The 12,500-nt window shown below is 50.6% G+C and overlaps 1 protein-coding gene across 5 annotated transcripts in view; it reads left to right on the top strand.

The window, feature by feature from the left end:
• The window catches only part of LOC144513620 (histone-lysine N-methyltransferase 2C-like), a 71,153-nt gene that overhangs the window by 49,214 nt on the left and 9,439 nt on the right, over nt 1-12,500 (top strand). For all 5 annotated transcript variants that reach the window (XM_078244772.1, XM_078244771.1, XM_078244769.1 and 2 more), the window contains 12 exons: nt 1,568-1,700; nt 2,511-2,625; nt 4,042-4,217; nt 4,416-4,528; nt 5,759-5,896; nt 6,027-6,125; nt 6,589-6,687; nt 7,641-7,850; nt 8,558-8,685; nt 9,260-9,455; nt 10,564-10,773; nt 11,793-12,172. In XM_078244772.1, the coding sequence (XP_078100898.1) occupies nt 1,568-1,700; nt 2,511-2,625; nt 4,042-4,217; nt 4,416-4,528; nt 5,759-5,896; nt 6,027-6,125; nt 6,589-6,687; nt 7,641-7,850; nt 8,558-8,685; nt 9,260-9,455; nt 10,564-10,773; nt 11,793-12,172 (1,997 nt within the window). The remainder of the gene's footprint in view (nt 1-1,567; nt 1,701-2,510; nt 2,626-4,041; nt 4,218-4,415; nt 4,529-5,758; nt 5,897-6,026; nt 6,126-6,588; nt 6,688-7,640; nt 7,851-8,557; nt 8,686-9,259; nt 9,456-10,563; nt 10,774-11,792; nt 12,173-12,500) is intronic.

Below are 12,500 nucleotides of genomic sequence, written 5' to 3'. Positions count from 1 at the left end.
CTACTCCCAGCTCATATACAAGGTACTCTCTCTCCCTCTACTACTCCCAGCTCATATACAAGGTACTCTCTCTCCCTCTACTACTCCCAGCTCATACACAAGGTACTCTCTCCCTACTACCCCCATCATCACATACCCTTCACCCATACCCCCCCATCATCACATACCCTTCACCCTACCCCCCCATCATCACATACCCTTCACCATACCCCCCCATCATCACATACCCTTCACCATACCCCCCCCATCATCACATACCCTTCACCATACCCCCCCATCATCACATACCCTTCACCATACCCCCCCATCATCACATACCCTTCACCATACCCCCCCATCATCACATACCCTTCACCATACCCCCCCATCATCACATACCCTTCACCCATACCCCCCCATCATCACATACCCTTCACCATACACCCCCATCATCACATACCCTTCACCATACACCCCCATCATCACATACCCTTCACCATACTCCCCCCCATCATCACATACCCTTCACCATACCCCCCCATCATCACATACCCTTCACCCTACACCCCCCATCATCACATACCCTTCACCATACACCCCTCATCATCACATACCCTTCACCATACACCCCCATCATCACATACCCTTCACCATACACCCCCCATCATCACATACCCTTCACCATACCCCCCCATCATCACATACCCTTCACCATACCCCCCCCATCATCACATACACTTCACCCTACACCCCCATCATCACATACCCTTCACCCTACCCCCCCATCATCACATACCCTTCACCCTACCCCCCCATCATCACATACCCTTCACCATACCCCCCATCATCACATACACTTCACCCTACACCCCCCATCATCACATACCCTTCACCATACCCCCCATCATCACATACCCTTCACCATACACCCCCATCATCACATACCCTTCACCATACACCCCCATCATCACATACCCTTCACCATACCCCCCCATCATCACATACCCTTCACCATACCCCCCCATCATCACATACCCTTCACCATACCCCCCATCATCACATACCCTTCACCATACCCCCCCCATCATCACATACCCTTCACCATACCCCCCATCATCACATACCCTTCACCATACCCCCCATCATCACATACCCTTCACCATACCCCCCCATCATCACATACCCTTCACCCTACCCCCACATCATCACATACCCTTCACCATACCCCCCATCATCACATACCCTTCACCATACCCCCCCTCATCACATACCCTTCACCATACCTAGAGATTAACATGGGGTACTTTCCATAAGATCATCTCTCAATGCAAATCCAACCAGCTGTTAGACTAACTGAAATAAAACCATGTTAATCTCTAGAGAGCCAGAGGCTTTTTTTCTGGCTGCAGTTCTCCTCCCTCATATTCTCTTTGCAAATTATACATTCTTCATGTGTGTAAATAAATAAATACAGAAACAAAGGAACTCGTGCAGCTGTGACGACGGCCTCCGCTACAGTGATGTTTAACTTTCTGCTTCACTGAAACCACTTTTAAACCTCGTTTTAAACTTTGTTTTTCCCCGGCAGAATAACCTGAGTAACCCCCCCACCCCCCCGGCCTCGCTGCCCCCCACCCCCCCGCCCGTCGCCAGGCAGAAACTGGTCAACGGCTTCGCCACCACGGACGAGCTGGCGAGGAAAGACATCAGCGAGCAGGACGGTGAGTTTAAAGACACACAGACGCAGCGGGAGGCGTCTCTGGAGCTTCTCACGTTCTGTTTTTAAATATAATAATAAAACGTACATATGAGTAAATAAAATACAGAAGAAACCAGGGATGCACTGAATCCAGGATTGGGCTGAATATTGGGCTTTCTGACGGGGTTGGGTTTCTGCTGAACCCTACGCTGTCACTCCGCGCTACGCTGGTCGCCGTAATGACGGCGCCGTTGATTACAGGAAGGTGTTTACGTAGGTGGAGCTTCAATGCAGCAGGCTGAGAGGAAGTGGAAATGGAACTGGTGAGCAGAAAAAGTGTTGTTTGGCAGCACTTTCAGTCAAAAGAAGGCCATTCAAGTCCAGCTACATGTTCAATCTGCAATGCTGATTAGTCTGGTGGTGGCGAGGACCCTAAACAATACACAACATCACCGCTGTTACAACATCTGGTATGAAACATCTGGAAGAATACGAGCTGAGCATGAAGGAATCTACAGACAGCAGCCAGAATGCAGCAACTTCAGGTACGGCAAAGGAAGGACAGTCACTGTTTACTTCATTAATGTGTTGACTGTGTTCATGGACTGAGGACGGGACGAGGACTCAGCAGAACCTCAACCAGGGGGTTCAGGATTCAGCAGAACCTCAACCAGGGGGTTCAGGATTCAGCAGAACCCCAAAAATCTGGATTCAGTGCATCCCTAGTGGTAGAAACAGAAAATGTTATTATTGACTTTTATTTGTCTGAAGAAACAACGTAAACATTATTAGAACTGTAACCAGACGCGTTTATCTGAAAATGTGTATTTAGTGAACGGTGTGAAGCAGAAGGGGGAGGAGCTTCTGGCTCTAAACCACGCCTCCAAAACGGTCGACGTCCCGGCCTCGCTGCCGACACCGCCCCACAACAACCAGGAAGAGCTCAGGTAAGCCCCGCCCACTGTCTGGTTGTCTTGTTTTGCGTCTTTTTATTTTCGTCTTTCTTTTTCTCTGAAGTTTGGAAACTCTTGAGGCTAAAACATTTGAATGCGTGATGGGGAACAGTTTGGAGCAGTTTGGTTCTCAGACTTTTTTCAATAATGAACCCCCTGACCAGCACACAGCATCTTTTTGGGGGGAGTAGAGCCCGACCGATAATGGATGTTTAAGGCCGATACCGACACAAATATTTGATGATTTGATAATGACCAACTGTTCTTGTTTATATGTTGATCTTTTTAATTTTTTACATTTAAAGTCAATTTTACTTGTATTGGGCTTAGGGCAATATATGGATATTATATCAATATCATGATATGAGACTTAGATTTTGGATATCGTAATATGGCATAAGTCTTTTCTTGGTACACACACACAGACAGACAGACAGACACACACACAGAGATACACACACACACAGACACACACACACACAGACACACAGACACACACACAGAGATACACACACACACACACACACACACACAGACATACACACACACACAGACAGACAGACAGACAGACACACACACACACACACACTCACAGACATAAACACACACACACACACACACACACAGACATAAACACACACACACACACAGACACACAGACAGACACACACACACACAGACACACACACAGAGATACACACACACACAGACACACACACACACACAGATACACAGACACACACACACACACACACACACACAGACACACACACACACACACACACAGACACACACACAGACACACACACACACACACACACACACACAGACACACAGAGATACACACACACAGACACACACACACAGACACACACACACACACACACACACACACACGCACACACACACACACACAGACACACACACACACACAGACCCCAAAAAAATGCTTTGCGCTGGTCAGGGGGTTCATTATTGAAAAAACAAACAGTTTTTATTTTTTTTATATTTAATAATCAATCATTCGTCAATATAAATGATTGTGATGAATGAATATTTAAAAATCTATATTTTTTTATCGGCCATAAATGCCGATCCCGATAGTTTGGAGACTGCCTAATATCGGCCGGCTCTATTAAAGAGGTCCATCCCAGCGCTGCAGCAGTCCTGTCTGTTGACTAAACAACAACTCTGGAACTGAAAAACTCTTAAATGCTACTTCAAATGTTTACAGTCCATTACTAAATACATTTCTATTGTAGTAGTATTTTTCAGGGAATTATGCACGACTCACGTACCTCACATACCCCCTGCAGTGCTCCAAAGTACCCCTAGTCTTGAGAACGACTGGTTTAGATCACCGTCTAAGCCCCGTCTCTCTCCGTCCCGTTCCCCCCCCCCCCCCCTCAGGGTGCAGGATGCGTCGGGGCGCGACAGCCCGGACGGCTTCGTCCCGTCCTCGTCTCCAGAGAGCGTGGCGGACATGGAGGTCAGCCGGTACCCCGACCTGTCCTTCATCAAGCTGGAGCCGCCCTCGCCCTGCCCCTCGCCTACAATACCCATGATGCCCTGCGCCTGGGGAAAAGGTCAGTCAGCTGCCCTTTGTTCCTGCCATTACCTACATTTTAGCTTTTTGTGATGCCGGTGGGAGGTCCATTCTCTGAGGCTTAAAGGTTTTCCAAAATGTCCTTGAAATAATGTCTGGCTGTGTGTGTGTGTGTGTGTGTGTGTGTGTGACTGTCTGTCTGTCTGTCTTATCTGTGTGTGTGTGTGTGTGTTTCCAGGCTCGGCAGTGAAACAGGAAGTGAAGACGGAGCCGAACCATCAGTTTCCTCCCTCTTGCTCTAACACAGACCTGGTTACCATAGCAATAACGCTGAACCCAGTTGCAGCTCAGGTACACATCTTTACCTCTAAAAATCTTTATTGCAAAACAAGTACAATGACAAATTCCGAAATACTTAAAGGTGCCCTGCCACACAAAACCATGTGCCCTTGTATTGTTTGAAACATGTCAGGTGTGTGTGTGTGTGTGTGTGTGTGTGTGTGTGTGTGTTATGGGATGGATGTCAACATGAGCTGCTCCCTCCTCTGTCAGCTCTAGCTACTGAACAGAAATGAGCAGAGACATCGGGCCAATTACAAAAGCATTACTATTAGAGATGCACCCATTCACGTGCTCGGCCGTGACCAGCAGGTCAGTCTGACATATGGTGATGTCATGCCGGTCAACGCTACAATTAACTGACAACAGAAGTTATACGAGTTACAGTTCTCAAGGACGCACGCACACACAGACGGGACGAAACAGCACGCTCTCTTTCTCCTTTCTCTCAACTTCTCCGCCGTGTGTCGCGCGTACCCGCTCGCGGTGTGAAGCGTGTGCATTAACCTGCAACATGTCAGCTGTTTGGACATTCTTCAGCGTGTGTGCAGAAGATAACACGTCTGCAATATGCAACACCTGCAAGGAGGAAGTGGGGCGTGGAGGGACGACCCCAAAAACCAGAATCACATTTCTTTAGTTGATATCTGATGAAAGAAGGAAATGGTTCTAACGTTGCTCTTTAGATGTGTTAATGTCCCACCAGGAGTCATTGATATAGTTCTGTTTTATAGTGATCCATCATCTGTTCAACACATGTTCTATTAAAGAAAAGATAGACAATTAATATTTGTGTATATTTGCTGGAAAGTGGTTAGAAAAAATTAAATCGGAATCGGCCTAGAAAGTTGTAATCGGTGCATCTCAAATTACTATTACTCATTACTATTCATGAGCTCGCCCAGTTGTGCTGGGTAAAGGATGCTGATAGCCAGGCTCTCATTGGCTGGCTGTTAGCCAGTCAGAGTCAAGCAGCTTAGCTCGTTGAATATTAATGAGAACTGGCATAAATGGAGCTGAGTCTTCCTGCAGGCTTTCTATACCACGCTAGAATGGCTTGAAACAAGGTCACCAAGGTTACAGAGTCAGTGGTAGACCTTCAGACATTACCACAAAGTCATGAAATACATGTGGCAGGGCACCTTTAAATATCAGGAGTTAAGTGGTAAATAAATGATCAAACACAGAGACTGTGTCTTATAGAGTAGTCCAGCCCTAACATGTGACTGTGTCTGTCTCCAGAACGTAGCCGGTGTGATGGCGGCTGTGGCCGAGCTGCTGCGGGTCCCCGTCCCTGCCGACTACCAGCTGAGCGGCGCTGCTGGAACCGAGAGGAACTCGCTGGCTCTGCTGGCTGGAGTCCGAGTGCCGCTCACACAGGTACTGATGTGTTTTCCAGTTTTTCATATTATATACACACACACACACACACACACAGAGACAGACACACACCTATAGATAGATAGATAGATACTGTGAGTCCCTGCTAATGAAACTGTTTGTGTTTCAGAGTCCAACCGTCAGCAGACAGCAGAGACCTCCTCAGTGCTGCAGCTGCTGCAAGGTGCTTCTGGGAAACGGAGTCCGCATCGTCAAGGAGCTCAAACAGGTGGGACACATCAGGCGACTGTTTAACACTCGGTTTGTTTTAATACACAATCAATAGCTAACAACAGAGTGATTTAAATGCTGATCATCTAAACGTGTCTCTTTGTGTGTGTCTGTGTCTCTTTGTGTGTGTCTGTGTCTCTTTGTGTGTGTCTGTGTGTGTCTGGGTCTCTTTGTGTGTGTCTGTGTGTGTCTGTGTCTCTGTCTCTTTGTGTGTGTGTGTCTGTGTCTCTGTCTCTTTGTGTGTGTCTGGGTCTCTTTGTGTGTGTGTCTGGGTCTCTTTGTGTGTGTGTGTGTGTCTGTGTCTCTGTCTCTTTGTGTGTGTGTCTGTGTCTCTTTGTGTGTGTGTGTGTCTGTGTCTCTTTGTGTGTGTCTGTGTGTCTGTGTCTCTTTGTGTGTGTGTCTGGGTCTCTTTGTGTGTGTCTGTCTCTGTGTCTCTGTGTGTGTGTGTGTGTGTGTTACAGGAGGGTCAGTCCAGACCAGGATCCAGCCTGGTGTTCTGCAGTCCGAACTGCTCTGCTCTCTACACATCTGAGCTGCAGAGCAGAACATCTGGAAACAAGGTGAGCGATGACATCACACCAGGTTTAGAGGTTCATGCCTCGACGCAGAGGTCCAGGGTTCGAGTCCGACCCGCGATGATTTCCTGCGTGTCTTCCTCTCTCCCCCCTTTCTCACCTAGCTGTCCTGTCAAATTAAAGGCGGAAAAGCCCAAAAAATAATCTTAAAAAAAGATATATATATATATATATATTATTTTTGAAGATACTCCAGGAAATGACATCACAAGAAGCAAAAATACCAGTGTAGGCGCTGGGGGACCAGAGGGTTCAGAGGGTTAATAGTGATATTAAGCTGCAGACCCCCCAACCAGACGCCGACCGTCAGCAGTAAAGCCAGCTGGACTGATCAGTCTCCCCGAGTCGGTCCAAAAAGTTCCTCAGAACACCGAAGAGACGAGACGTAATACGTCTCCATAACAGCAGGCGGCGCTAATCTGGATTGTCGCCCAACAAATGAAAACCGGCAGCTGATTGGACGAACGCGTCACGTGGGTCTGGCTGCTCCCCGACCATCATGGCGTCTCGTTCAGAATACGATCTCATACTGGACTAAGATAGTTCACCGTAACGTGTTTCTGGAAACATCTGAAGACAGAAACAGGCCGTGCAGCTGCTGAATCTGTCTTCATCTCAGATCAACAAAGGTCAGTTTATCAGATGTTCATCAGATGTTGAGAGACTCTAGTCACGCTCATCCCGCTCCCCGTTTCCTGGTCAGCTCTCCACCAATCAGATGGGTCGTTTGAGTCAGACTGCCGGCAGTGCCCGCCCCGCCGATTATACGTTAGGTCGGCCCAAATGAAGCCGACAGCTCCTCCAACGGACGACGGCACGGAGCACACCGACCAGACTGGAGTCACCGACCTCGCCAGACTGTCAGACAGCCGATTATCGACTCGGTGTGTCAGTGCCTTAACATCCTGTGATGTCACATCCTGTGTTTGTGTCCCCAGGCGGCAGTCCAGGCAGTGCAGCCCGGCGCCGAGCCTCCCGGCCGAGTTCAGCACCGCTACAGCAGCAACATGTCCTCCATTGCCGTGCACTCCCTCCTCCACGCTCCCTCCTCTTCCCCACGCAACTCCCCCGCTGCCTCGCCGCCTCTCTCCTTCCCCCCCGCCTCTGCCGTCACCATGGAGACCAGGCCCCGCGTGGACAGCCTCAAGGTGGGTTACAAGGTTGTTAGCGATGCACTGAATCCAGATTTTTGGGGTTCTGCTGAGTCCTGAACCCCCTGGTTGAGGTTCTGCTGAGTCCTGAACCCCCTGGTTGAGGTTCTGCTGAGTCCTCGTCCCGTCCTCAGTCCATGAACACAGTCAACACATTAATGAAGTAAACAGTGACTGTCCTTCCTTTGCCGTACCTGAAGTTGCTGCATTCTGGCTGCTGTCTGTAGATTCCTTCATGCTCAGCTCGTATTCTTCCAGATGTTTCATACCAGATGTTGTAACAGCGGTGATGTTGTGTATTGTTTAGGGTCCTCGCCACCACCAGACTAATCAGCATTGCAGATTGAACATGTAGCTGGACTTGAATGGCCTTCTTTTGACTGAAAGTACTGCCAAACAACCCTTTTTCTGCTCACCAGTTCCATTTCCACTTCCTCTCAGCCTGCTGCATTGAAGCTCCACCTACGTAAACACCTTCCTGTAATCAACGGCGCCGTCATTACGGCGACCAGCGTAGCGCGGAGTGACAGCGTAGGGTTCAGCAGAAACCCAACCCCGTCAGAAAGCCCAATATTCAGCCGAAGCCCAATCCTGGATTCAGTGCATCCCTGGTTTTTGTCAGCACTTTTATCGCTCCACTGCTCTGTCTCTCAGGACAGAGATAGCTGATCAGATGACTGACTGATGCTGTGATTGATTGGCAGGTTAAGGTGAAGCTGAAGCCCCGCCCCCGGGCGCTCCCAGGGGGAGAGGACGTGATGTCGTCTCGCCCCGGGAAGAGGATGAAGAACTGCCGCTGGAGACGCTGGAGCTTCAGCATCACACTCAGCAGGTTAGCCTGTTCTCTCTCTCACCCTCCCTCTCTCTCTGTCTCTCTCTCGTCCCCTCTCTCTCGTTCACCCTTCCTCTCTCTCTCTCCCTCCCTCCCTCTCTCTCTCTTTCTCTCTCTCTCTCTCTCTCTCTCTCTCTCTCTCTCTCTCTCTCTTTGTCTCTCTCTCTCTCTCACCCTCTCTCTCTGTCTCTCTCTCTCTCTCTCTCTCTCTCTCTCTCTCTCTCTCTCTCTCTCTCTCTCTCTCTCTCTCTCTCTCGCAAGCAAGCAATCCCACCAATCAGTCCCAAAACGTCCCAGTTAGAGAGGAAATGTCCTAAACATGTTCTTAGTAAATCTTTCCAATCATTCCCTGAAAGAACCAGCAGGTCTGACTTGTTGCTCCGTCCACATTTTCTTCAGAACTTGATATTTTCAGCGTGTAGCTCGCTAGCTACAAGTCTGAAGTTGTTTCTAGAAGTGAACGGAGTTTGAGAACACACAGAGAAAGGAACTCAGGCTTTTATTCCCGAAATGTACCACCGTTGATCCAGGCTAGCCTGTTAGCATTGTCCTGTATGTCTCTGTTTTTACCCAGAGGCCCTTGCACCCCTAACGAGGGCCATGCCATGCCGACGGAGGAGGAAGTGGATGTGCTGCTGAAGAATTTGGGGGCGTGTCTCAGTCCAGATGCGTCATCCAAAGACCAGCGTCGATGCTGCTTCTGTAACCAGCAGGGGGACGGACGCACGGACGGACCGGCCCGCCTACTGAACCTGGACCTGGACCTCTGGGTGAGTCTGGATCCAACTGCACACAATCAGCTTTGTTCGACTGGGCATTCACCCCCAAAAACAACAGCACAACACTTAAAGGTGCAGTAAGTAAGACATATAAAACTAATCCTGTGTCAAATCATAACAGGAATTATCTCAGGACAGTTTACAGATAGAGTAGGTCTAGACCACACTCTATCATTTACAAGGACCCAACAATTCCAGTGATCCCCCCCCCAGAGCATGCATGAATGCACCTGTAGTTGGTTTGCTTTGGTCTGAATCAGTTGGTGAGTTCGTAAACCAGGAGCAGTTTGCCCTCGGTCGGTTTGGTTTGGTTTCACACCTGGAAAAATCCAAGCGTACCAAAATGCGTCATTACAAATCAGGCAAGAACCTCCAGCCCTCTTATTGGTCGGATAGGTCTGGGGGCGGGAGCAAGAAAGTAAATACAGGAAGAAGGTCCTGTGTGCTGGTCTAGTGGTCAAACCAGCTCATTTCATTACAATTATCAGACATTGTTTTGTAAGAGACGTGACTACGTCTGCTCTGGTCACTGAGACTTGGCTCTGCTCTGCCGGCGTCTCTCTCTCACTTTAGCAGCAGCTGGTTTGACCACGGAGATACGAGTGACGGACGGCGAGCTTGACCGCTGTTTGTTTCTGTGATAGAAACACTGCAAGCTGCTACAGTTATCTGCTCTGCTGCTGAACACACCTGACTACAGGAGACGTTAAAAATAATCCAGCTCCTCTGGCTCCACCTACAGCCTGTAGTGAGATTTACAAAAATCCACCACTCCCTGTTCAGATGCACCAATCAGAGCCAGGGGGGGTGTCTAACTGCGTGTCAATCACTGCTCATGCACACGCATTCATTCTCCCTTGTGGGGGGAGGGGGCTTAGGAGACCGTTTGGGCGTTAGCAGAAAGGGGGGAGGGACTGAGAAGTTGTGGATGTTCACATTCTTTGGCTAATTCCTGGATCTTCACAATCCTCCCTACAGCACCTTTAATTCACTGTTTGGATGATGCTCTAGACCGCATTGTGATTTTGATCAAATTGTGCAGCCCTAGGCTGACTTAAATCTGTGTGTCTGTCTCTGAACCTGTCTCTCCCCCCCTCAGGTCCATCTGAACTGTGCACTGTGGTCCAGCGAGGTGTATGAGACTCAGGCCGGCGCTCTGATCAACGTGGAGCTGGCTCTGAGACGGAGTCTGACTCTGCGCTGCGCTCACTGTCAGAGGACCGGAGCCACGAGTGGCTGCAACCGCCTCCGCTGCACCAACACCTACCACTTCTCCTGCGCCCTGCAGGCCCACTGCACCTTCTTCAAGGTACCCCAGCACGCTCTCACACTGGAGCACGCTCTCGCACTGGAGCACGCGCTCACACTGGAGCACGCTCTCACACTGGAGCACGCGCTCGCACTGGAGCACGCTCTCGCACTGGAGCACGCGCTCGCACTGGAGCACGCTCTCACACTGGAGCACTGGAGCACTCTCGCACTGGAGCACGCTCTCACACTGGAGCACGCGCTCACACTGGAGCACGCGCTCACACTGGAGCACGCGCTCACACTGGAGCATGCGCTCACACTGGAGCACGCGCTCACACTGGAGCACTGAGCACGCTCACACTGGAGCACGCTCTCGCACTGGAGCACGCGCTCGCACTGGAGCACGCTCTCGCACTGGAGCACGCTCTCACACTGGAGCACTGGAGCACGCTCTCGCACTGGAGCACGCTCTCACACTGGAGCACGCTCTCACACTGGAGCACGCTCTCACACTGGAGCACGCTCACACTGGAGCACGCTCACACTGGAGCACCCGCCACACTGGAGCACACTGGAGCACTGGAGCACGCTCTCACACTGGAGCACGCTCTCACACTGGAGCACGCGCTCACACTGGAGCACGCTCTCACACTCGAGCACTGGAGCACGCTCTCACACTGGAGCACGCTCTCACACTGGAGCACGCTCTCACACTGGAGCACGCTCTCACACTGGAGCACGCGCTCACACTGGAGCACGCGCTCACACTGGAGCACGCTCTCATCTCGCACTGGAGCACGCGCTCGCACTGGAGCACGCTCTCACACTGGAGCACGCTCTCACACTGGAGCACGCTCTCACACTGGAGCACGCTCTCACACTGGCGCACGCTCTCACACTGGCGCACGCTCTCACACTGGCGCACGCTCTCAGTTTCTGTTTACATCACTAATAGCGGATTCATGGTTGTACTTAGTCTCTAGGCGGCTGTGATTCATACAAAGTGTGTGTGTGTGTGTTGCGGAAGACACCAACCCATTAACTCTCTGTCTCTCTGTGTGTGTGTGTGTCCTGCAGGATAAGACGATGTTGTGTCCGCTCCATAAGCCGAGGACGGTTCCTCTGAGCGGCGACCGCTCCTCCAGCTGCTCCCCGTCCTCCGCACAATCTCCGGCGCCCGACCCGGCGGCCGCGGCCTTCTGTGACCCGTACGACTGCGAGCTGCGCTGCTTCTCGGTGTTCCGGCGTGTATTTGTGCAGCGGGACGAGGCGCGGCAGATTGCCGGCGTGGTGCAGCGCGGTGAGCGACAGCACACCTTCCGGGTCGGCAGCCTGCTGTTCCGCGCCATCGGCCGCCTGCTGCCGCACCAGATGAAGGCCTTCCACAACCAGGCCGCCATCTTCCCAATAGGTTACCACGCCAACCGCATCTACTGGAGCATGCGCCACAGCAACAGGTAAACTCCCAGCATGCTATGCTTCAGGGCTGGGATCTGAACCACACAAAGATGATTTGTCTCTGCAGGATCCCATCATTTCAGTCAGGATGGTTTGACACAGATTTTGGTGTAGCTGGAAGGTTCAGGTTACGTTGGTGGTACCCGTAGGTAAACCAGGTTTACAGGACATCCTTAACCCTAGTTGTCTTCCCATCCATCGTGCACTTTTTATGGTCTGTTTTGCCTGTTTACAAAGCATAAAGTAAAAAATGATCACCCAGTTCTGTGTTACATCTTCGTAGCCAACTGTATTCCAACTTATTACCACTAGTGTTACACTTATCTT

This window comes from Sander vitreus, unplaced genomic scaffold (genome assembly GCF_031162955.1).
Source record: "Sander vitreus isolate 19-12246 unplaced genomic scaffold, sanVit1 ctg298_0, whole genome shotgun sequence".
NCBI classification, from domain to species: domain Eukaryota; kingdom Metazoa; phylum Chordata; class Actinopteri; order Perciformes; family Percidae; genus Sander; species Sander vitreus.
The sequence above is the reverse complement of the archived record's forward strand: the minus strand, read 5'-3'. Positions and strand labels throughout refer to the sequence as shown.